We start from the raw sequence: 25,421 nt of genomic DNA on the forward strand, positions 1-25,421 counted from the left end.
CTCTTGAGAGACTCATCGGAGCTGGTTCGACGTCGAGACACTCACCATCGATGTCGCATCGTTCCTCCAGATGCCATTCAGCCTCCAAAGACCGCATGGAGCTATCGGCTTCAGTTACGAGCTCTCCTCAAGTAATTTCGATGAGAAGCTCTTCTTCTCCATCTCCTGAGGTGCAAAGGTCTCCTAAGCCAACCTCTCCACGAAGGCAGAGGTCGCTTTCAGTTCATCTGTCACCAAGATGGCTTCTTCCCCTCAGCCACTGGCAAAAAGATTCTTCTGGCCAGGCTCGACGGCATATGGACTATTCCAGTCCGCTGCACAGATCCCCGTTGGAACAACTACTGCAGGAAGTGGACAGATCACCTGTTGCTCGCACCAGGGATCGCCAAGACAAATCTCCGGAGCACAGACCACATGCTCATCGGAAAAGAACAAAAACATTTTCTTGGTCTTCCTCTTCAACTCACTCCTCAAAAAGGGACTATTCACCTACCCTACGGATAGCCCTCCATCTAGAGTGTCTCCTATCGACAACATCAATACATTTCACAATGTCCTCACTAGAGGAGCACAGAAGCTGCACATAGATATGCCAGTGCCTCAAGCTTCTACCTCTATCATCTTTGAGACTCTCCATCAAAGGTCAGTGTCTAGACCTTTACTCCCACTGGTTCCTGGCATCCTACAACCAGTAATGGACATTTTTCTTACCCCATCCTCGATTAAAGCAGCCCCAGCGAGGATTCAGAAGAAGTACAAACCAGCGGAAACGGATCCTTTATTTTTAAAATCAGACCATTCACCAGATTCAGTAATCATCGCGGCAGCAAAGAAAACTCATGCGATCTCGCTTCTTCATCCTCTGTCCCTCCAGATAAGGAGAGTAGGGCTCAGGATTCTTGGGGGAGAAAGGTATGCGGCTCCGCAGCATCCTCCTTGAAAGTATCAAGCGCCGCAGCTCTGTTGGGCCGTTATGACAGGTCTTTATGGGACTCTTTTAAGCGTTTTAAGGAAAAACTGCCAAAAGCGGACCGGCAGGATTTCGTGGAGATTCTTCAAGAAGGGGCGCTGGTTTCTAATCAGGTGATTAGTACTGCAGCGGATGGGGCTTCTCTGGCAGGTCATTCCTATGCACACGGAAATTGTGCACGGAGTTCTTCATGGCTACGCCTAACGGCTTTAAAGCCGGAGTCTCAGCATCGAATTCTCAATCTCCTGTTTTCCGGCACCTCTAATTCCTTGGTTCCCACACCGATGAGGAATTGGCCAGGATGAAGGCTCAGTTGGACACGCTGAAAGCGGTAGGCCTGGAAAAGAAGAAAGAATTCAGGCGTAGATACAGGCCTTACAATCGCAAGAACAACCATCAGAGAGTTCAAACCCCTCAGTGGCAGCAAAGACAAAACCAACAGTCTAGGTCTCCGTTCCAAGGCCGTAGAGGCTCCAGAGGCAGAGGAGGTCAGCATCAGCAAACCTCCAGTGGAGCCAAGACTTCAGGGAAGCAATGATTTTCTGCTTCCTCTAGCGCCGTTGCCCACTCCAGTCGGAGGAAGTATCTCAAATCATGTGGCAGAGTGGCGCACAATCACCAAGGTTCAGTGGGTGCTAAATATACTGAGCAATGGCTATGCTCTTTGTTTCAGCACACCCCCAAAGAACATTCCTCCAGTAAACTCTCACCCCCACAAACTAAAATACTACGTCAGGAGGTGTCTACCCTCCTCAAAAGGTAGGCCATAGAAGAAGTCCCTCCCGCTCAAAGAGGAAAGGGAGTCTATTCCAGGTACTTTCTGGTGCCAAAGAAAGACCAGGCACACAAATTCAGACCAATCCTGGATCTTCGATCTCTGACCAAGAACATTCGAAAGGAGAAGTTTTGCATGTTGGCGCTAAATCAAATATATCCGCACCTGCAGAAAGGGGATTGGATGTGTACGATAGACCTCCAAGATACGTACTTCCACATCCCCATTGCTCCACGTCATCGCAAATTCCTGAGATTTATGGTGGGATTCTGCACCCCAGCCTTCCCTTGCTGTGCTTAGCAGCCTAGCTCCTGAGGTCCTGCAATACGGACACCTGAATCTCCCTCAGGACTGCATGAACATTTTGAGGGAGTCAATGAGACCATCCACAAGGAACTCTTATTCTTTTAAATGGAAGAGGTTTTTCTTGTGGTGTGTGCGTAATGGTTTTAGTCTGACTACTGGGCAGGAAGAGGTAATCTTGCCTTATCTTTTGTATCTAACCAAGTCAGGTTTGAAGTACACTTCTATAAAGGTTCACTTGGCGGCCATTACAGCATATAGAAAATCACCTAACCAACCTTCCTTTTTTCAACTACAGGTGGGCAAGGATTTCCTTCAGGGGTTGAAGAAGGCTTTTCCTCCTGTCCGACATCCTTCTCCTCCTTGGGAGTTGAATCTTGTTCTGTCCAAATTAATGGGCCCTCCCTTCGAGCCCATTCATAAGGCCACTTTGCAACACCTGACGTGGAAAGTTGCTTTTCTAGTAGCTATTACGTCAGCGCGCAGAGTAAGTGAAATCCAGGCACTCTGCTCAAAGGAACCGTGCACGGTTTTCCATCACAATAGGGTGGTTCTGAGGACTCGCCCTTCTTTCCTTCCTAAAGTGGTGTCTGACTTTCATATTAACCAGACAATTTCTCTTCAATCTTTTTTTCCCAAACCTGCTACACCAGCAGAAAGGTCTCTTCACTAACTGGACCTCAAGAGGGTTCTCAAATTCTATTTGGAGGGAACAAAATTCATTAGAAAGTCTGACCAGTTGTTTTTAAACTATGGTGTCATCAGGGCAGGTTTTCCAGCCTCCAAACGATCCATCTCGAGGTGGATAGTGTCCTGTATTAAACTGGCCTATCAGCTGGCGAACAAGCCTCTATTGTTTTCCCCTAAGGCAGTGGTTCCCAAACTTTTGACTCCTGAGGACCCTCATTGAGTCACCACTGGAAGCCGGGGACCCCCAAGCAATTTGTATGATTTAAATTTCAAATATTAAAACAGTAATTCGAAAAAAAACACTTGCGCACTCAAAACAAATACTCAAATTACTAAGGATTTTGGGGCCAGATGTACGACCATTTCATTTAGTGCCTCACAATTTGCGACACATTGCGAGTCGCAAATTGCGAGTCACTAAATGAAATGTACAACAGTGTGTTTAACACTGTTTGCGAATCCCAATTGGGGTCGCACATTGCGAGGCTCATTAATATTAATGAGCCTCTCGCAATTTGCGAGCCCATTGTGAATGCCAGCCCTCCCAGGGATGGTGGTCTGCTGGGCTCAGCAGACCACCATGTCTGGGTCTGCTTTTAAATAAAGCAGGTTTAAAAAAAAAAAATGCAGCCCGTTTTCCATGCATAAAAAAGAAATTGAAACATTTTGGTTTCATTTTTTAAGGGCAGGCAGTGGTCCCTGGGGCCACTGCTTACCCTTAAAAAATAATTTTGCATGCATTTGCAAAGGGGAAGGGGTCCTCTGGGGACGACGTCACATATTACATCACTCATGACATGGTCAGTGACATCACTCATGACATCACTGATGACATCTCAAATGACATCACTGATGACATCATCCAGTGAATGTGTGTTTTCCTGAAAATTACATATGTTTTATATATGTATATCTCAAGGTCGATGGAAGAATAAATGGGTATATAAGTGTCTAAATGGATGATTTGTTTTTGAAAAATTGATTGTATAACTGACTGATTAAGTGTATCTTAGTAAATACATGGCTTAGTGAGTAATGTTTAAATATGTAAATATCTGTATCAGTCTCTCACTTTGTGTATAAGTGGCTGCATGGGTTGGTGAGTAGCTACATGAGTGTCTATATAGGTTATTAGTTGGTTTTTTGAGTATCAGTATGAGTGTCTGAGTGTCTGTATGGTTCGGTGGGGGGAATTACGTAGTGCATAGGTGCATGAATGAGTGACTCACTGTTTGTATGTGTTGGAGACAGCATGTGTGCAGGACTGTATGGGTGGATGAGTGTGTGCATGGGTGTGTTAGTGAGTGAATGACTGTCTCAATAGTGTCTTTATGAGTAACTACATAGGTTTTAAACTAGTATATGTGACTATTGGTGTATATAAGTGAGTATATGTGAGAGTGAGAGATTGAAAGAGTTCCTGTATGAATAAGTATGTGTTTCTATAAGTGATTGTTTAAAAGACTAAGTATGTGCAAGTTTCTGTAGAAGTAAGTGTGGTGGTGTGTGTATAACTGTATATGCAAGTAAATGGATGTTTGATTCTTTATTAGCATGAGTGACTATGTGTGTGAGTAACTCTATGGATGAGTGGCGTTGTGTAACAGGATGTGTAGGTGTATGAGTACATATGATGAGTGAGTACATGTATGAGTTACTGTATAGTACTGTTGGTGAATGAGTGGATGTGTATGTGGATCTTAGAATTACTGAATAGGTTGTTGTAACTGATATTGGTATGTCCATTGTTTTGAAAATTTTAGTTTCTATTTTTGAATGTGTGTATCAAAGGTTATATTAGGGGGAGAGGAGGTCTGCCACTCTATCGCAAGGATGATGTCATCAGTGATGTCATCCGTGATGTCATTTGAGATGTCATCAGTGATGTCATGAGTGATGTCACTGACCATGTCATGAGTGATGTAATATGTGACGTCATCAGCAGTGCATTGCGGGCGCGCGAGTTATAGTTAGCTGAACTAACTATAACGGGGGAATTTCAATGGTTTTGTACAAGTGAAAAGTCCAGCTAACTATAACACCCCTGAAACCTATGGTTTTTTCAGTGAATTTCTAAGGTTTTTTAAATGCTAATTCCTAAACTATAACGTGCCTGAAACCTATGGTTTTTTCAGTGAATTTCAAAGGTTTTTTAAATGCTAATTTCTAACTATGCCTACAGAGATAGGACATGTGAAGAAAGAAGAAAAAATGCACAGAAACAAAAAAAAGAAATGCAGAAAGAAGCAACGGAAGTCCTCAAAGACGAAGAAAAGTGCAGGAAGAAGGATAACGTGCAGACAGAACAAACAGAAGAGCAGAAAGAAGCCTTGTTGCAAAATCATCCTGTACCCTCAACTTTTTCAGACGGATACTGGTGGTAACTGAGTCTGACTAACCAGTCCTAGAGCCAGTGCTATGTTAAAAGACACTCAGAATACAGTGAAAACACCTACATACACTAGGGAACACTATGCGTTGGGGTCCCCCTGTGATCAGCATGACCTCCTCTGTAAGCCCCTAGTATATAATAGGGCAGGGGATTAAAACTACCTCTTAAAACGCGCCACAGGGCGTGTTTGCACACTTCACCTCAGACCCCGTCCCCTCATTTCCCCACTGTGTAAACACGCCCTGTGGCCGTTTTAAGTTGGGAGATTAAGTCCCCTTGAATCCTGAGGATCCCTAGGGGCAAAATAGCCCACTAGGTACGTCCAGTAAGCGCCATTGCAGAGAGGTGTAAAAAGGGGCACGGCCTGCACCACCTCTCTGCAACGCAGAGCAGTGGTGCTTACTGGAAGCACCTGGTGGGCTAGTTGGCCCCCAGGGTCCCTCAGGATTGAAAGGGAATTATTTCCCCAACTTAAAATGCGCCACAGGGCGTGTTTGCACACGTTACCTCAGGCCCCGTCCCCTCCCTTCACCACTGTGTAAACGCGCCCTGTGGCCGTTCTAAGTTGAGAGATTAAGTCCCCTTGAATCCTAAGGGTCCCTAGGGTCAAACTAGCCCACTAGGTACCTCCAGTAAGCGCCACAGAGCTGCGTTGCATAGAGGTGTAAAAAGGGGCGTGGCCTCAGAACACCTGTCTGCAACGCAGCTCCCTGGCGCATACTGGAGATACCTGTTGGGCTAGTTGGCCCTCAGGGACCCTCAGTATTGAAGGGGAATTAATTCCCCAACTTACAACTGGCCAGGGGGCGCGTTTGCAGAGTGCTGCAAGGAGGAGGCGTGGCCTCCAACGCGATGCCGGTCTTTTATTTATTTTATTTTTTTAAGAAGGAGGGCTGTGTGGCCCCCCTTCTTTTTCTAATTTACTGGCCCTGGGGACCCCATCCCCCAGGGCCTGCACCCTAATTTTGTTTGTTGGAAAAAATAAATTTGGCCCTCCCAAGGCCTTAATCGGCCCTGGGGACCCCAACCCCCGGGTCATGGCCTTTTTTTTTTTTTATAAATTCTTTAGGAGGGGGCTGTGTTGCCCCCCTCCTCAGGCCACTTATGGCCCCGGGGACCCCATCCCCCAGGGCCGGCCTTTGTTTTTTATTATTTTAAAAAAATATATATTTATAGAAACACCTAGGACATGCTGGACAAACCGTATGTACCTATCCCCATGACGATTTGCGTGATATTCATTAAAAGGCGACTATGCATAGAATGAATCCACATGGAATGTATTTACACTGCTAGTGAAGCTCTGACGTGTCTGACGCCCTACTGAAGAACCAGAACCTTTTGGACCTGGCGGCGCAGGGTACGCCCTCCGTCTTCTGGGTTCACCTGCTTCGTTACACAGAGACACGGGACACTCTGTCGGCGTTAGAAGATTGGATTTATTTAGCTGCAGCTAGTACAGTTATCCTAGAAGTACACAAAGTAGGTTCTCAGGAGACTGCCACTTCACTCTGTGGTGCATCAGATTAAATACTATACAATACAGAATTATTAACAAAACACACGCCCCAAGCAAAGAAGAAAAGAGCCAATAGGGTAAGTGGAAAACAAAGCGGAACCAGTAAGAAGGGTTCGAAAACAGAAAGATCAGATGACTCGAAGAGACCTCTCCTCCAACTGTGTTTGTCATCCCACCCCCGAACTAATTCATTAACAGATTACAACTGACTTGCAGGTGGTGAGATACGTTTGTGTGTATTGGAGGACAGGCATGACACAAGAGAATGCTAGCATGAGACAGTGAAGGCCAGTCGATAAGATATGATCAGGAAAGAATGGTGTGAGCCTACAGATAGTTGAAACAGGGATTAGGAAAGCCAGACACGGATTAGTGTACTCGGCTAGTCCAAACACCAGCCTCGCAAACAAGGCCGAGGACGTATTTTGACACCAAGCTACGGGAAAAGCAGAATAGACTTCGTTCGCCGTGCTGCCTGAGTGATGGTAACACAAAATGGCGGCGGGTTACAAAATGGCGGGTCAATTCAATCGTGATCGAAAATCGAAGTTCCTCACTACCGTGCCTAATCCCGGCGCCCCCGCCGGTGGGTACTCTCCATGTAGACACCCTTGTTGTTTATTTATACAAACATGGGTAGCTATTGACGGGCACATTTAATATACACACACCCCAAGCCATTTAAAGGGGATTCGACAAAAATTCGACCAAACTATGCAAGAAACCCCCCTCACGGTTAATAAAACACACATCCACCGCCGGATGTGTAATACTTTTTATTTTACTCTCTGGAAAGGAGACGAACCTCACTTGAGAGTCACAGCGTGCTCCTGGCTGAGCCCAATGCTGTGTTAAACCCACCAGTGCCCGCCGAGTGCCTCACACCTCTGTGTTGTATTCCATCAGCTAGTGCATATGCTATGACACTCTCTAGCCCATGTGCACTGTAACACCACCCTGTGAATATGTCATGCCACACTTGCCTTCGCACGGGTTATATTGCCCCATCTAACGTGCCTTCCTCGATGCCTATGTTATAACGCACAGTGCTATGCCATACATATTACAATCTGGGATCCATATCTTTGTCACAGTGCATATGCAACGGTACACTCCCCAGCACATATTTTATATTACAACTTTAGAGACTAGTTAGGTTACACAACACTGCCCTGTGCATATTACACTCCAAGGCGCATATCGCATAGCACGCGCTAGTGCCTGTGCTATCTCGCGCTCTCCAATGAATGTATTGCATATTATATTTCACGCCCCGGTTCATCTTATATCACACTTTTTGGTGCATAGTTTATACCATATACTATATCTAGTTTTCATTTTCAATCGTGCTCTCAGGACTATGTTCTATATAACAATGCGTCCACCTACCCTTTTCACGGGCATTACATTTTGCGATGGGGGGTGAAGGGTCAGGGGGTGTTTCTGCCAAGTGAGCCCGGAGTCACAGTCACAAACGTCCTCTTCTTCCTGAATAAAAGTGAGATTATACTGCATACGTGTTCATATTTTAAGTAGTTCGCACAGACACACATTTTAAAAACAATAAAGTTCCTAATACCCACCTTCTCTGCTGCCCCATCCACCTCCTCCCTATCCTCTGTTGTCTGAATCCATGGACTAGCCTCCTCCCTCATACCATGCATGGTCTGATGTGCTGCCACTGCCCTCCATTTAGCATGATGTACCAGTCCACTCCTCCTGCCCTCCATTGCCCAATTCTATGGCCCATCATTGACCTCCTGCTTAGCCCCTGTGCTTAGCTTGCTGCCCCTATTCTCCTTCCCCCTGCCCTCCGATGTCTTTGTGCATGCCCGTGCTCCATCCTTTTTGCCCACCATGTTCCATGGACCTGCCACTCCTATGTACTCTGAGTGTTCTGTTGAGCTGCCACTCCCCTCCCACCTGCCTAGCATTGTCAGATGACTGTAACCTGTCTCTGCCACCTCCACCCTGCCTGTCCACATGCCATGCCCCTATCCCCTTCCTCCTGTCCCCCATGGTCCATTTTGCCACACCCTTCTGCCCTCCTTGGTCTGTTGTGCTGCAACTGCTCCTCCTGCCTGCCCCACGAGGTCTGTTGTGAGGCCCCTTCCCCTGAACTCTCTTGTCTGTGCCCAGGTCCTGACCCTCCCTTCTATCCTCCATGGTCCTTTGTGCATGCCCCTGCACCCTCCTTCTTGCCCATCATAGCCAATGTGCTGCCACTAACCCTCCCACTTGCCATGCATGGTCTTCTGTGCTGCCATGGCCCCTCCCACCTTCCCTGTGTGGTCAGCTAGCTGCCCCTGACCCCCTCCCACCTTCCCGCCATGGTCTGTGTGAATGCCATCATAGTCTCATTGTTGCTCTCCATAGTGTGTCTTGTTTCTAGTGCCCATCCTGCCTGACCTCCATGGTCATCTTGCTGCTCCTGCCCTGTCCCCTTGCCCCCAGCCCTCTGTTTCCATGTGCAGACCCCTATTCCCTCCCTCCTGGCTTGTCTGTTCCATTGTAATGCCCCTGATCCGTCCCTCCTGCCCTTTATGGTCTGTTATGTTGCAGCTTTCTCTCCTGTCTGTCCATTATGGTCAGCCTGCTACCATTGCCTCTTTCCCCTCTGATCTCTGTTGTCCATGTGCATGGTCCTGTCCCCTCCCTATTGCTTTCTATGGATTGTTGTGCTGCACTCCCGTCCCGCATGCGCTGTGTGGTGTATTGTGCTGCTGCAAACCCTGGTGCCTGCCATGTAGGGTCAGTTTGGTGCACCTCTCCATGTCCCTCCTGTCCTCTGTTATCCGAGTCCATGTCTCTACCCCAATTCCTCCTGCCTACCATGATCCAATGTACCATACTTGCGAACATTTTGAACTTGGTAAGAGGGAGATTTTGAAAAAAACTGGGGTATTGATTTTCCCCTTTGAGTTACATTGAAAAAGAGGAGATTGTAGACAGGAGACAGATCAAATAAAGCCCATTTGAGCTTAAAAACATTAGACGTTTCCTGGCTGAAACGGTCTGTTGGCATGTATGGTTGTTCTACCACTGTCTCTTCCTTCTGCCCACAATGGTCTATTATATTGCCACAGCCTCTCTTGCCAGTCCTGTATTGTTGGTTTGTTGCCCCTGCCCCCTTTCCACTGCCCTCCATAGTCTGTTGTGCTGCCACTGCCCTTCCTGCCTGCCCAGTGTGGTCAAATTGTTGCCTCTGCACTCTCCTACCTGCCTTCAATTTTCAGAGTCTGTGCCCCTGGCCTCTGCCTCTCAACAGTATCCCAATGAACAACTAGATTGCTAACATTCTATATTTATTACAAAAGTTTGGAACGCCTGACGTCATCTTGATGTAATCAAAACTGTAATACCTAGAGTATTTCCTTTAGAAATTACATATATGAGAGGGTCTTATTTGCATCAAAATTATGGTTAGTGCTCTAAAAAACTAAAATGAGGACATATTTTCTGAGTGTTCAAATAGCAACAAAGAACTTTTAAATTATTTGTAATCTTTATGTGTTTTTATCCAGTTGACCACATGATTAAATGTTGCACCTAGGGGAGAGGATGTGGTGTTACTTCCAGAGCTGCAGACTTTGCAACTAGGGAACCAGGTTGGAGTTTCTGCTTCAGCTCAACATTCTGTGATTCTGGTCAAATCACTTAATCTCCCCATCTCTACAACCAAAATGAATTTGATCTTGTGTGATGTAACCAATGCTCATGTAAAGAACTCCAATACCTGACAAGTCTGCACTATATGAAACTGCAAATACACAAACAATAAGTGTTTTGCACACTTCTGTCATTGGGCTACATGTGGGCTACATCTGGGTGATATTTGTGCTGCATTTGGGCTCTTTTGTCTCTGGTGGCCATCTTGGGAGATTTATTTGTTATGAAGTTTCCTAATTTCCTCATTTACTGCAGTCTCCTTAGTAGGAAATGTTTTCAGTTTTTTACTTTGATTCCATCAAGAAGGTATTCAGATATGTCACACATTTGCCATAAATTCTGAATGTTGGCACTCTAGTTGCTCATTAGATCACTGTAGTAAAGCTACTGCTCACCACGGAAGTCTGCTGCTGGTATTAAAAGTACATGTTTCAGTCTGCATATCAGAATTTTTTAATGAAAAAGAAGAGGATTTGAGAAGTCACTCAAAATGTGCCCTAATTTTTCTTTCTTCAGCACTAATCCTAATTTCTATGGCAAAATGAACCCCCTCATTGTGTTCCTTTTTAAATTAAATGTTTTAAGTGTTACCAGTTTATTCCAATCAAGATGGCTTCAGGTGTGCCATACTTTTGTTATAAGTAAGACAGTAAGCACTCTAGTTGTTCTTAAGAACACTCTGGGACATTCTGTCATTGGGCTATACTTGGGCTACATCTGGGTGATATTTGGGCTACATTTGGGCTCTTTTGTCTCTGGTGGCCATCTTGGGAGATTTATTTGTTATGAAGTTTCCTAATTTCCTCATTTACTGCAGTCTCCTCGGTGGGAAATACTTTCAGTTTTTTACTTTGGTTCCATCAAGAAGGCATTCAGATGTGTCACACATTTGCCATAAATTCTGAATGTTAGCACTCTAGTTGCTCATTAGATCACTGTAGTAAAGCTACTGCTCACCAGGGAAGTCTGCTGCTGGTATTGAAAGTGCATGTTTCAGTCTGCATGTCAGAATTTTTTTATGAAATAGAAGAGGATTTGAGAAGTCAAAATGTGCCCTAATTTTTCTTTCTGCAGCACTAATCATACTTTCTATGGCAAAACGAATCCCCTCATTTTGTTCCTTTTTAAATTAAATGTTTTAAGAGTTACCACTTTATTCCAACCAAGATGGCTTCAGGTGTGCCATACGTTTGTCATAAGTAGGACTGTTAGCGCTCTAGTTGTTCTTTAGAACACTCTGGGAAGCTGCAGTAGAACACAAAGGAATCAACTGACAGTCTCTGCCCTTGTTGGATGTACATGTTTTACTGAGAATGTCAGACTTCATTCTCACATGACTGAGAAAGATAATGTGAATTTACAGAAAATATGCTCTCAGTTTAGCTTATAGATCACCTTCCAAACCTCTGTGGGAAAAGCATGAGAAAATAGTTTTCTCTCAAACATGATTCATGATATCACAGCAGAAAAATCACCTTGGAATACACCACAATTCCCAAAATGAGTATGGTACCATCAACAAATGATTTATAATGTAACTAAAGTCTTAAAACCTTCTATTAACTGCAATGCTTTTTAATGAGGTGCTATCATGTATATTGGTCCCAAGATGGCTGCCAACACTTCTTGGATGAAGTGCTGACAGCCAATCAGATCTCACGATGAGATGTGTGTTTAAGCCCCGCCCAGATATATATGTGATTTTACTTTTGATTTTTTCAGGAACTACTGAACGGATTTACACCATTTAAGCAAAAGGCACGAGTCTGAACTGAGGACTACCTCTTTGCCAAATTTGGTGTAATTCCGTTCAGCACTTTGGGCTGTAGCTGTGTCAACAGGTCCTATGGGAAAATGCATGGGGAAAATGCGTTTTGGGTCCCCCTATTTTCTCGGCCCCAGCTTGACGAATCACCGTGAAATTTTCAGGATAGGAGCGGACCAGAGCTGGCCAAAAGTTTGGAACATTTTGCGAAGATTCATCAATCGACGCCAACGTTATTCCAAATAAAATGGTGCGGATTTCCTATGGAAAATAGGTCCTAACTATAACTACCTACTGGCGACTGCCAGTAGGTAATATATATATATAGAGATATATATAGCTTCATATATGTTTTCCACATATATGTGTATATATTGTTTCCGGGGTCCCCGCGCGTGGGTGGGAATATTAAAGTGCTTATGACTCTGATGAGGATACCCCTGGAAGAGAACTAGGATTACAGGTAAGTAACTTATCCAACTATCACACATGCACAATCTGAAAACTTGGCAGCTATGGGCATGCTGAGCTGTCCAACAAGGGTACGGTCGGCATGCTGCAAAACTTGTCATCTGTGACACTTTGAGTGAGTCAATGCATTGTAGAGTGCAATGTTTTCTATAAGCGCCTTGCTGCTAAGAGTAGCAGGAAAGGAGAGGACTGTTAGCTCTACTGATGCAACTACAATAATGAATATATTTTGCACATGTTCTCAGGGTTGACACTTGCAAATCAGACCTGACTTTTCAGTCAACTTCCAGTTTTATTCTAGGATTAGTAGTTTAATGTTAACTAATGTAAGCAGCTACTGTTTCTTACATATATCATATATTTACAGTATCCAAAACCAGAAACCAGTAACCAGAAAAAGTGGTTGCATAGCAGTAATTGCTCCTGGGTGGATGGATCCCTCTTCGGTTATTCATGTGTATTTTGTTCTTCTTTCCTGCCTCGCCACAGATATCGACGAATGTGCAGAGGACTTTGATGACTGCCACATTGACGCAATTTGTCAGAATACACCTATATCGTACAAATGTATTTGTAAACCAGGTTATAAAGGAGAAGGGCAATATTGCGAAGGTAGGTAAAACTCCCTCTGTCTAATTTGTGTTTGTTTAAATCATCTGTAAATAAACAAATTCTGAGCCAAATTATGCAGATTTACAGTTGCTTCACTTCAAACCTTGGCGGTGGCAAGTTTTCCCCGCGGTTTCTGCTAATTGCAGAACCAATCGAACTAGTCTTTCAAACCGCGTAATGGTTGTACCTAAAGATTCTGGAAAGTTTAGGGCATAAGTAGGCCTGTTTCTTTATTCTAGCTTGTTCAAAGTGAATGGACACCAAACACATTTATCCCATTCCCATGTTGTATTTTCTTGAGTGTTTGGTACCTGACTGACAAAAGGCCTTCACAGAAAAGAAAGTACGCATAATGGAGTTGCGAGCTTAGTAGCTGTAAACGTAATTTAACTTGATTGTTTTAAAGAATATTCAAAGCACTTTCTTTGCATTACATTGCGCTATCTGTATAAATCATTTGCAATTTTTAGGTCGAGCTCTTGTGAGTTGTGCATATTATGCGTTCCAGATAATAAACAGAAAAGAGGCTGGACAGACTTATATGTGGCATGGTTATATTCTACCAAACAGATCCACTCTGAGAATAGAACCCTCCACGCTTACAGCAGTGCCCCCATGAGGCCCTCACTTCAAATCAAGCAGGTTTACTACTTCTAAAATTATTACCATGGGGATGAACGCCTGGTCTCTTATGCACACCGGTGCAAGACAGGAAGCTGTCCTATGTATTTTAAGCTACAAAGCTCTCAATCTGCATTCACTAGTGTTACTCCCTTCGAGTTGTTCAGCCACAACTGTATGCACTGTTAGGAAAATCCTACTGACTGGATAGTAATGTTATATATAGTTTTTCCACCTCTAATTAAGTTTTGTCATTGTGCGCTGGTTTCTATTTTTGTTTCATTTTTGTATACAGACCCTAGTTCTTAAAGGCATTAGCTTTTTCTTCACCATATTTTTGCACGTGACATACCGCTCAACCAAGCTTATCATACTTTCAGAGAAGGTGAATTGACGGTTGAATGGGGCCCTGTGTTTTTATTTGAAGTTGCAGTACTGATGCCTGCAGTTGGCTAAAGTGTTATGCTACCTTGGCACTTGTTTACTGCATCTCTTCGATTTTTATGGGCCCATGGTGGTCACAGCTGTCAAGCTGTGTCCTTCAGTACCTCTCTATAGCTGTAGTATTTTAGTATCTTTTGTTAAGTTTTTGTAAAGACAGTTTCTTCTCATTGTTTTGCTTAATTGTGTTTAGTATTGGATGAATAGAGCACACCTGCATGTATCCAAGTCTTCCCTGATTCTTTGCAGCGTGTTTTGTGTCTCACTGAGTAGGCTGTAGGACTTGGCTGTGCTGTCCTTCCTCTCTGGTAAATGATAGTTCATTGCTTGGTGGGTTACGTCGTGTTGGGTATGTGTTAGATACATCTTTTTTGGTATTTCTATTCCTTTAGGATTGGTACTTTTTATTTTTCCTTTACATTTTATTTCTGTTTTAAAGGAAATACATTTGAATTGGCCCTGTGCAGTGTCCCATCGGGTTAGGCTGCGCTTAAAAATGTTGTAAACAAAAAGTAAATCATGTATTGAGGCTGAGGAAGACCATTTGCTGACTTTTCGGAGCCAAAGAACACCACTGTTTGTGGAAGTTCTGAGCCTACCATGTGTTTTTGGTCTATACAAGCCATGCAGCAGAGCATGGTTGCTGTGTGTGGCAGGGAAACAAGCTTGGGAGACTCAGAGGGCCAGTCAAGAGGGTCCACTAAGACGTGTACAGTTCCTCCTTTAAGCCAAGGAGACATACTTCCTCATGCTGTGAGTGCAGAAATTGATGCTTTATAGATGGTGAGTCTGAATTATGGCTAACAATAAATGTTAAGCACTTTATAAATCTACTTTTTAATAGATCTGTGCAACATTTATTTAATTTCAGTTTGCATAGCAAGTGAAATTTCAGGATTAATACGTGGAAACGAAAAATGTAATTTTGTGCTATTTTTAGCACCATGTTTTTTCAGCACATTATAGATCCTTGCGTCCATTTTGAATATGAAGATCTATTTTGTGTTTTTAAAGTGCCAAATTATTCATGCAGCAGCTTGTGTTCCCTACTTCTGTGTTGTTTCCCTACTTCTGATATATGATTTTCTGCTGAACGGATATAAAATTATGTGCAGTGACATCATTTTTGGTATTTAGAGTAAAAAGCATAACCCAAGAAGCAAGGGCTAAAGAAGGGTAATTGCCAGTCATTTGATGGATTTTTCATTTTGAAGTACATAACTAGGCACTATGTATACGAAAACAGGTAACGTTTTTCTCTATTGTTCCAAACATGCACAAGTACAGCACAGGAGGAGAAGCAAGAAAAACAGTTGGCCGCCTGCAATTTTTCATATATCAAGAGATTGTAAACACATGCAGTACTTATTCTCAGATGAGTCCCTAACAAAAAAAAATAAGCAAGATACAGATCAATTGGAATCATTGCTGATGTTTCGACTTGGATAGTCATTTGTGACGTGTCATAATAAGGGCAGTGTCAATACGCAATTCGAGAATAGCAGCCATTAGTAAAAAAATCAATAAAAAAAATCAACTACTGCACTGAAAATTAAGAGATACTTCCAAGGTGTAAGGCACCTTGAACCACACAGGTAACACAACTGGGACTTAGTTCACCAATACCTGCCAACCTGCATAAGCTGCATGACGTGTGTGAATTGGTGGACATTTTGAAATAGTTGCCTGATAGAAAAACCTTTCCAAGATGGCCACCAGTACGTGCAAATTTGGCTTGATGTCTTGGCACATCCCTACACTTTATAACACACTGCCAGCCATTTTGGCTTTTTTAATAACTTTAATTTACAATTCCATACAATCCAGGCTATTTCTGACTGGGAAAATAAATTACAAAAAAGGAAGCATAGGAACACAAAAATAAAGGAGAAACCGGGCCAGCAGCAGAGTGCAACTGCCAGACTCTCACAAATTTTAAAAATAGAAATGTATTTCAAATATCCCCATTAAATGTACTTATTGGAATGAGCCTAGTTTGTACTGTCATATTTCTCTCAATATTTTCAGACTATTTTTTTTAGTTCTACTAGCCTATTCTACTTATAAGCTTTTTCTTCTTGTCCAGTTTGTATTTGAGAGTCTGCGGTGTGGCTTTCTAACACTCTTGACAATGTTTTCCCAGTGGTAAAGGTTATGGCTTTGCTGTTAACTTGGGTCACGTTATAGCACGGTTAATATCGTCTTTTGAAAGCAATTGTACTTCTGTCTTCTAAGTTGTGGCTAATTGACCGTAAACTTGAGGAGGGCGCTTACTGACAGAACTGAGGCATGGACCAGTCCTAAGGCAAAAATGTGATACTGACTTACTACGCTTCAGTGTCTGCATCTGATGCTCCGTCTTTGATTGAGACTTACTCCCAAAAAGCAATTCCTCTAATGCCAAGTCCTTATTAAGGTACACTTACTGTTGTAAAACAAACAGGATTGAAAAATGATTCCGATCTATATTGGCAAAGAAAATGTCTAATTGTTTGAGGAATACATTCACATTATGTGATCTAGAAATTCTATTTAAGAGTTCTCTATTCAGCTGTTTTGTCCAATATGGATTGGAACTCAATAAATTTGGTATTGATGGAGAACTTTATGTACACTGGAGTATCACCAGCATAGTACCATGTGATTTTGTGTGGTCCCCCCCCCCCCTCCAGCAAGACTGCGTTAATGCTTTTTTCCACGTTTGTGCAACGTTGCTCTACATCAAACTTTTTTTTTACACTGACATCTCAGTTAATCTTTATTCAAACAGCCGAATTTATATCAATATTGCTTTAAAAATTCCCTTAAACATATAAAAACACAATTTAAATTTCGATTTGAAAGCTACATGGCTAATAAAAACAATTCTATTGCACAAGTGACATCAAGATAGAAGATAATTTCCATTAAAATAAATATGTAACTGCTTGTCTCTGATCTAATGTACTGTACTTCTTGAACGCCTTCGCTGCCAGGCTCACCCGACCCCCTACCCCCTTTCCACGTCCTTTTTTGTTGCGATTTGGGGTAGTTTGCGCTTTTAGGCCCCCGATAACGTTTGATTCACATATGGTATCAATACCAAATTTCCGTCCTTTTCTTCCTGCATGCTGAGAATTATAAAGGTACCCAGGGTTTACAGATGTCCCTGGCGGGCACTGAGAAATTTGGCAAACTACAGAAAAAGTTTGGGTTTTTGGGGAAAAATGGGAAAACATGCTGCAGAAAAAAGCTTCTGTTTGTTTCCCTGCAAATTGTATCAACAAGGTTTGTGGTGCTAAAATCACCATCTTCCCAACTTTCAGGAACAGAAAAACATTTATCAGAAAACCAACATTTTCTACACAGTTTTGGCATTTTATTCGGACATAGCCTAATTTTCCTGTTTTTAGGTCGAGCATTCGATATCTCTTTATATACTTTAGTATATACTTATATGTGTATGTACTTTGTGGGCTCTGGAGATCAGCCCTAGGACTTGTCTGCTTCCGCTTAGGGACTTTTTTTTTTGGTTCAACGGCCTCTTTTTAACTGTCTTGATAGAAAACGACCAGTAGAGGTCAGTAAAATACCAGAATTGCGTTCTGCTGAGGGACTTTGTTTTTTTATTTTTCTGGCTCCTGCCTCTATTTAACATTTTTTGGATAGAAAACGACCAGCAGAGGTCAGTAAAATACCAGAATCACTTTAACATTCTCCAGATTCCAGTCCATAGAAATTGTCTTCCACGAGCACCCGTAGACAATAATATGTTTTTCAAATCTTGTATTTTCAGTGATAGGACCACCGAAGGCCCTTGCAGTATTCCCCTGATGAAGGTTTCTCACCGAAATGTATTGGGAAATGTAAATACTTTGCTCCGAACAATGAAGAAATGAGAAAAAGATCAAGAAAATAAACAAGAATATATCGATTGTTATTTGATTGATAAATCTTGTTTGTGTTACTTTGTGTAAAATTTCATGTGAAAACTCATATGTAAAACATGAAATATATTTGCAACCATATACTTGCATAAGTATTGCTGATAGGTTACAAACAACATAGATTACGAGATTACTTTGAATTTATCATTTGCTTAAAAGAGCACTGTAAGGGCATGTGAATAGTGCGTCCTTATATACAAACAGGTTCTGTTTGTTTTTTGGAGTATAATTTATACCTGACAGGGGCTAGTCAGGATTAGAGGGCTGCACCACGGATTCATATTGTAAACTTTGTAGATTTTGATGAAATTGAACACTTTTTTAGGTGTGCAGGTTATCAGCACTGTTATAGACTTGACTACGTTACTGCCGTTTTCCGTTGCAACAAATCCAATTCTAAGACCTCTGGGTCATAGCCATTCATACACCTTGCTGTCAAATTCCTCCAAGATGTTTACAGCTGTATGTGATTTCTCCATGGTGAACATGGCCACTGTTGCATGCCGCCGAACGTTCTTAAAACTTTCTTCTGTGCCAAGACCTGAAGATATCTTTTGCTTCACCACTGCAAAATAGATCCAGTCTACAGCGATGCACATGTAATCAGTTGCCTGACAACTGGTCCACATGTCTGCTGTCAGGTGGATGGTGTGAACAATACTTTTCTGCAAAGCTTGTCCAACTAACTGCAGCACATTGTGATGCAGCGATGGAACAGCCGCCCTGGCAAAATAGCTCCTACTTGGTACCTTGCAAAAGTTCAAGGGGTATTCGGGCCCGGTTTATGCCTAACCCTAAATTTCAAGTAGAATCGTTCTGTTTCCAATCGCTCTAGGAAATGGAAAGAACTCCTAACCCATTTGTTTTGGAGACTTGTGAAAGTAATCCTGGGCAAGTCGTAATATAATAGTCACGTTTGTTGTTTTATGAGCGAGATCTTTAGTTATGAAGTTTTCCAAAGATTGTCAGATGAGTGAGACGCCTTTTAGTATTTTTTATGCGAATTGAATTGTAAATGGGACTGAAAAGCGTTTTTTCTAAAGAACTCAGCCAACACGTGTTTCGCCCCTTGTGGCCCGCAAGCCAGGGCTTTCCCTGGTGTGGTTTTAAATTATGATCTGGCTTGTCATTAGTATCAGTTCATCCAATTTAAAATAGTAGTCCTCAGTTTGTGCTCGCAGTTCTTGTCAATAGGAGTTGGTCTGCCTTCTCAATAAGTCTTCTTTTAGTTGTGGTCTTTAATAGTGTCATCTAGATCTGTCGGCCGTTGCCTACTTGGTACTTTCCAATTCTAAAAGTCCCGCTCCTTCCACAAATGAAAAAGGGAGGAGGTCCAGCACTAACATTTTTGCCAGCTTCCCATTGTACAAACGTAAGGTTGGGTGGTTTTGCTCGTAGGGCCCCTCCTGCCTAAACATGCCCGTAATAGTAGCCTGAATTTTCTTCTTTTCTTGTGCCACTGACACAGGCGTCTTTTGAGAAGTAGATGCTAGTCATAAATTCAGTGTGCGTGGTGGTGGTGGTGGTGGGGCAGTCACTGTATGCCGTGGTGTCTCCAGCATCTCACTCTGAATCTTCTTGTGCCATTGTGAAATCATTATGGTGGGTGATTCTGCTGGGGACAGGGCTGCTTTGCGTGAAGATGTCACCCTCTTCTTCCTCATCATCACCTTCCACAGTGATTGGACTTGTAGCTGATGTTCCCAGGCTCTCCCCACCGCCACTACATTCAGCAATTTGTTTAAGCTGCTCCTCCCACATGATTGTGTGGTGTTTTTCATATGGGTTGTCTGGCCTCCAGTACCATAATGTGTAGCAGGCTTACCTTGATGAACATTTGTGTGACAAAATGTGCATACTGCAAAGTGCACCCCCTCTGCTAACTGTAAAAAAGTCCCAAACTGGGGAGAAGTACTTTTTTACCTGTTCGCTGCCAATGCCTGAAGACAAACTGGAGGTAGGTGGGCATCGATTGCCTCTCTGCTTCGCCTGAGGCAGGGGTTGGTGTAGGTCTCAGCTGGGGCTTTGCAAATATGGGAACTGGTGGCAGTGCTACCTGTGCCACATCCTTCGGAGCTAGTTGAATAGCAATGTAAGAATTGTCTGTATTACCTTCCACCATGACTACTTCGTCATCTTCCTCTTCATCCCCTTCCATTAGTCTAAGTCTTTCTGCAACTTTTTATTCCCTTGCCTCTCCTGTTGTCTCTTGGTCTCTCTCAGTTTCCACTCCATGTCCCTATCATCATCATCATTATAAGTGGTGCTTGGAGATGATGATGCTATAGTAGCCTTCCTTTTCCTTGCAGGAGATGTGGGAGCCAATGATTCTAAAAGAGGAGGTTCAACTTCTTGCTCAGAAGAAAGCTCAACTTCCTGTTCTGCTCCAACATAAGACAAATGTACTATTGCTGGCTGTGGCTGCTGTCTACTTTGCGGTGTTTCATGAAACCATTGTGTAATACTTAGCGAAAGGGACAAATCCAATTTAACATCGCTGCTCGTTGGCTTTGACATGATTGCACTGGCTGCCTCACTGACAGACATGGTCCTTAGCTTAGGTTGGGGGTGTAGTGTAGTTCCTATATCCCTGATAGGCTCTGCGAATTGGAATAACATACACTATAGATTTGACATAGGACTGAGGTCAGTATGTCTCTATCAAGTATATTAAACTTAATTACTTGTGTGTGCCAGCTAACTCAGAGGTCACTAGAAACTTCTCGAATATACAAGAAGGGATTAGTCTCTGACAACCGCATAAACATGACAACTTTGTTTCCCTTTAGCATTGGAACAGTCTCAGAATTGTGGAAACAATAGATAACAGTTTTACACAATCAATTGTGCATGCTTCGTTTCTACAGAGGTGCACAGAAATAGAGAGATGGGCGTTTCAATAAAAGGGTTTATTGAACAGTCTTATTTCTCATACAAGAGATATGAATTGCTACAATCATAAGACAGACTGCGAGGTACAATATGTACGAGGTTAGCAGCAAGATAAAATAATACTGCAATAGCATGGTTTGTAGCTATGACATATATTAATCAAAATACATACATAAATAACATAATGCTAAAATATGATACTCATCTGATGCTTCTAAATTGTTCTACCTCAGTGTACCTAACCTAAGTGCAGTACGAGGTTTGAAGTAGGTGCTATTTCTAAAGTATAGCTAGCTATATTTTAGTTTAGCCAAGAGTTGCCAAAAGTTTCTCTAAGTTGTAGTCAGCTCCATACCTGAGAATGAGAGGGATTGGAATCTCTTTTCTGGACTTGATAGTCTAACCCCCCCGCAAGGGAAGTCAGAGAGCACTGGAGCTGGATTCTCTGCGAGGAGGTTGGCAGCGTCAGTGCATCAGGCTGGAAGTCGATCTCCTTCCGAACTTGCCGTGGCAAATAGCATAGTCTGGGTTGGATCAAATCCTCCGGGAACCGCAATTTGCCAGGGCAAGTGCTGGTATATTTATACCTTGAAGGTGTCTAGGAATGCCAGTATTGACGTAAAAGTTGGGCAGAGCAACGTCATGAATGAACCCCTAAGGAATAGATGTTCATGCATACTTGATGAGTTCTTGGAGAAATCAATATTCAAGCTGAGGGAAATTCCTAAAGGCTTACGGGTCTGGTTTTCCAAGAATTCCTTGTGACATAGATGGACGGAAGTAGGTGGCCATGCCTGTATTTGGTTTGTACGGACAATGTCTAAATAAGGGCTGGATTTCTATGTCCAAATAAGGGCAATGTGAATTATACCTATATAAGGGCATAAATCAGGAAACCTATATACGGAATCTAAATCTGCACACAACAGGGGGATGGTGCTGTTGATGCAGGAGTGCTGCTCTCAGCTTGTTCGCTGGAGGCCGGTGCGACAGGCACAACTTTCCTGAAAAAGGTTGCGGTCAACATGCCTGTGGTGGAAATCTGTTTCTTCTGCTCCCCACTAGCCACTTTCTTGGCAGCACCTTTCTTTGGGGCAATCTTGAGGCTGTCAGTTGGCAATGGCACTTAGCTTCACAACAAGCTGAAAAGTTGACTGTGTTGCGTCAGTCAGGCATCACGTCGTGCAGAGGCCTTCTGTCTGGCAGTACTGTGGGTGATGTCTCTTCTCTTGTGAACCTAACAGCAAACAAGCAAGAAAAACATCAGTGAAACATGGCATTGATGCAGTTCAGGTAGTAGTACAAACTAACAATATCATTTAGTGTGGTTACTTAAGTACTTAAGTTATTATAATTAACAACAGTATACAGTGTTCATTCGTAAAACGGAAAACTACACCAACATAAACTTTCATGGTGACTTTACACTCGGGAAGGATTAGAAAGAGCAACAACAACAACAAAACAGTACAGCTGTAACTGTTTGCTTTATGTGAAATGCATCACGTGGGATGTGGCACGCAGGGAGGTGCAGCTGACAAATGCACTGACAATCTAATAATCCTTACACAATGATTGCTGTTGTGCACTTATAGCAGACATGGGGTTGATTCATTGATGCCAGATGTTATGAAAATGGTACAAAAATTAAATAATCGGAAAAAAAAATTCAAACTAAAATTGAAAAAAAATATAAATGAGTGACATTATCCTCAAGCATATCATTTGTTTTAATTTATTAAACTGCTATCTCATTGCTCAACCATCCATGCAAACATATGGTAAAGGGCCACACTGGCTGGACACACAAAATGGCTGCCTGCCTTTGCTACATGGTCATCAACAACAGCAATACAGAGCAAGTATGCATTGAGAATGGGAATAAAGAGAAGAAGACATGCAGGTCTATGGCAAAATCGCACTGGCTACCTACACAAAATTGCCACCGACTTATCACATGGTTAACCAGCAAGCAAGGAGGAATGACCACAACCTAATAATAGAAGAACAACACATGCAAGTCTATGGCAAAAGCACACTGGATGCCTGCCTACGCACAATGGCCACCAGCCACATAGTCACACAACAAGCAAGGAGGCATGGGCAACAAAGAGAAGATATGCAGGCCTATGGGGAAAGCATACTGGCTGGTCTTTATAAAATGACCGCCAGCCACATGGTCACAACAACAACCAGCAAGGGGACATGGCCACAAACAAAGAAGAAATGCAGGCCTGTGGGGAAAGGACACTGGCTGGCTACACAAAATGGCCACCAGCCACATGGTCACATCAACAACAACCAACAATGGGGCATGGCCACAAACAAAGAAGAAATGCAGGCCTATGGGGAAAGCACACTGGCTTGCTACACAAAATGGCCGCCAGCCACATTGTCTCAAAAACAACAAGCAGGAGGCCTGGAAAACAAAGAACACATGCAGGCCTAGGGTGGACACTGCCTACACAAAATGGCCCCTGGCCACATGGCATAATGATTCTTGAACAAAAACGCCAAATGGTGGCCTATGCCAAACACACATACACACACACAGTGGCCAGACAAAAGAGGCATGGTAACACAGAGAACACCACATTAATTCAGCAATGCCAAAACAAAAATTAACAGGACTAAAAATTACCCCACCTAAACACTGTTTGCAAGGGAAAACATTTGAAAAACCACAAAAACCCACATTTTGTATTTTAATCCAATGACATCCATGGCCTAAATGATGTTTCAATTCTACACACACCACAGAAACAGTTGTTTCATGCACCCATGAATAGTACAGGTCCTACTGGCTGGGAGGCCAATTGGTAATCTAGGCCACATAGTGAATTAAATCAATCAATATTGCAAACTTATTAAAAAACATGGAGAAGAAAATGTACCGAACTGTGCAACATTTTTCCTTTACAATCAAGATAAATTTCATGCACAAAAAATAGGCCCCTACTAAAACTGCAGGCCACCCAGCACAATACATTTTAAAAATCAAATAAAAGTACAAATAAATCAAGCTGCATGCCCCCAGTCAAACAAACAACACCCTTACACACCAGTTTTTCAACTTACTTGTGATAACTCAAAAACAAAGTCCTTAAATCCAATGGTATATATGCAGCAGACAAGGAGAGTAATCCTTCCCGCTCCAAATTCCAATGAAATGTGACCAGGAGAGGTACAAAGCACTGGAAGGAGCCTGCTGGACAGGAACAGGAAGTCTCTGGGGCATTTCCTTCTGGTTTGAAAAAGGTTATTAAAAAATGGCTTCTCGCACAAGAAAACCAACTTCAATGGCCAGTTTGAGATGTAAATCCACTCCAAATGCCTCTGAACTGCATTCTCAAGCAGAAAAGCTGCTTGAAGGCTGCATTTGAGACTGCCATTGGCTCCAAGAATGGTTAATGCTGTCGCGGCCGGAAGCTGTGCGAGTGAGTGCAAAGTCTCGCTGGAGCTCTCTAGCGGCGTGGGAAAAATCTTGTGTGTGCTCGCAAGTGGCCTGAGAGTGTTGGCACTCAAGGTTGAGTGCCAGAAGAAAACTTGAGCGCGCAAACAGAAAAAAACCCTCCCAAATGGTGGAATTCAGAGCGCCGAATCCCAGAAACTCAGCGAGCAGAGTTTACTGCCTACGGTTACTTCTCAGACACTTTTTCTCAGCATTTCTTCTAAGTCCGAAGGTAAGCGCTCACCAGTCCCAATCCGCTTCTTGTATCCAAACCATGCTGCATTGTGGTCGGACATATTTTTTTACTCAACTAAATATCTGCAGTTGGCGCTTCGAACTTTCAGGCACTAGTTTTTACAAAAAAAACTAAAAATCCATAACTCAGGTTCTACTGAGTGGACTTTTGTCATTCTGGTGTCAAATGTAGTTTTTCTAAATTGGTTTGGGATTTTTCATGTGTTGTGTTTTCACTTTATTACTGTTTGTGTGCTGCATAAGTACTTTACACCTTGCCTCTAAGTTAAGCCTGACTGCTTTTTGTGCCAAGCTACCCAGTGTTAAGCGCAGGTTAATTTAGTGACTCTTTGTGGTTCACCCTGCAAGGGATTGTGGCTGTTGCTTGTACAGGGCGCACACCCCAGTCAACCAGCAACCCAATTTTTTACAATATGGGTTTCTGGATGTTTCACTAGATGACAGCTTTAAGATTCTGAGCATATTTATTGAGGATTTCTTAATGGCGTCTGTATGCAGTTTAAGGGTAAAATCTGCATCTAGCATGATACCTAGGCGTTTTTAATTGTGTTTTTTTGGGTACAACATTCTCCTAAGTTGCAGGCCAGCTTGGGATCTCTTGTGCCAGTGTTCAGCTTTTCATCTAAGGTATGCAGTTTTTCCGGGATTGAGGTTAAAGTGGTTAGTGAT

General features: G+C 42.8%; 1 protein-coding gene across 3 annotated transcripts in view; it reads left to right on the plus strand.

Annotated features, from left to right (window-relative positions):
* Positions 1-25,421, plus strand: part of SCUBE1 (signal peptide, CUB domain and EGF like domain containing 1) — a 1,846,233-nt gene that overhangs the window by 48,682 nt on the left and 1,772,130 nt on the right. For all 3 annotated transcript variants that reach the window (XM_085652470.1, XM_085652471.1, XM_085652472.1), the window contains exon 2: positions 13,044-13,166. In XM_085652470.1, the coding sequence (XP_085508596.1) occupies positions 13,044-13,166 (123 nt within the window). The remainder of the gene's footprint in view (positions 1-13,043; positions 13,167-25,421) is intronic.

The sequence above is a fragment of the Triturus cristatus genome, chromosome 4_1 (genome assembly GCF_964204655.1).
Source record: "Triturus cristatus chromosome 4_1, aTriCri1.1, whole genome shotgun sequence".
In the NCBI taxonomy this organism is placed as follows: Eukaryota; Metazoa; Chordata; class Amphibia; order Caudata; family Salamandridae; genus Triturus; species Triturus cristatus.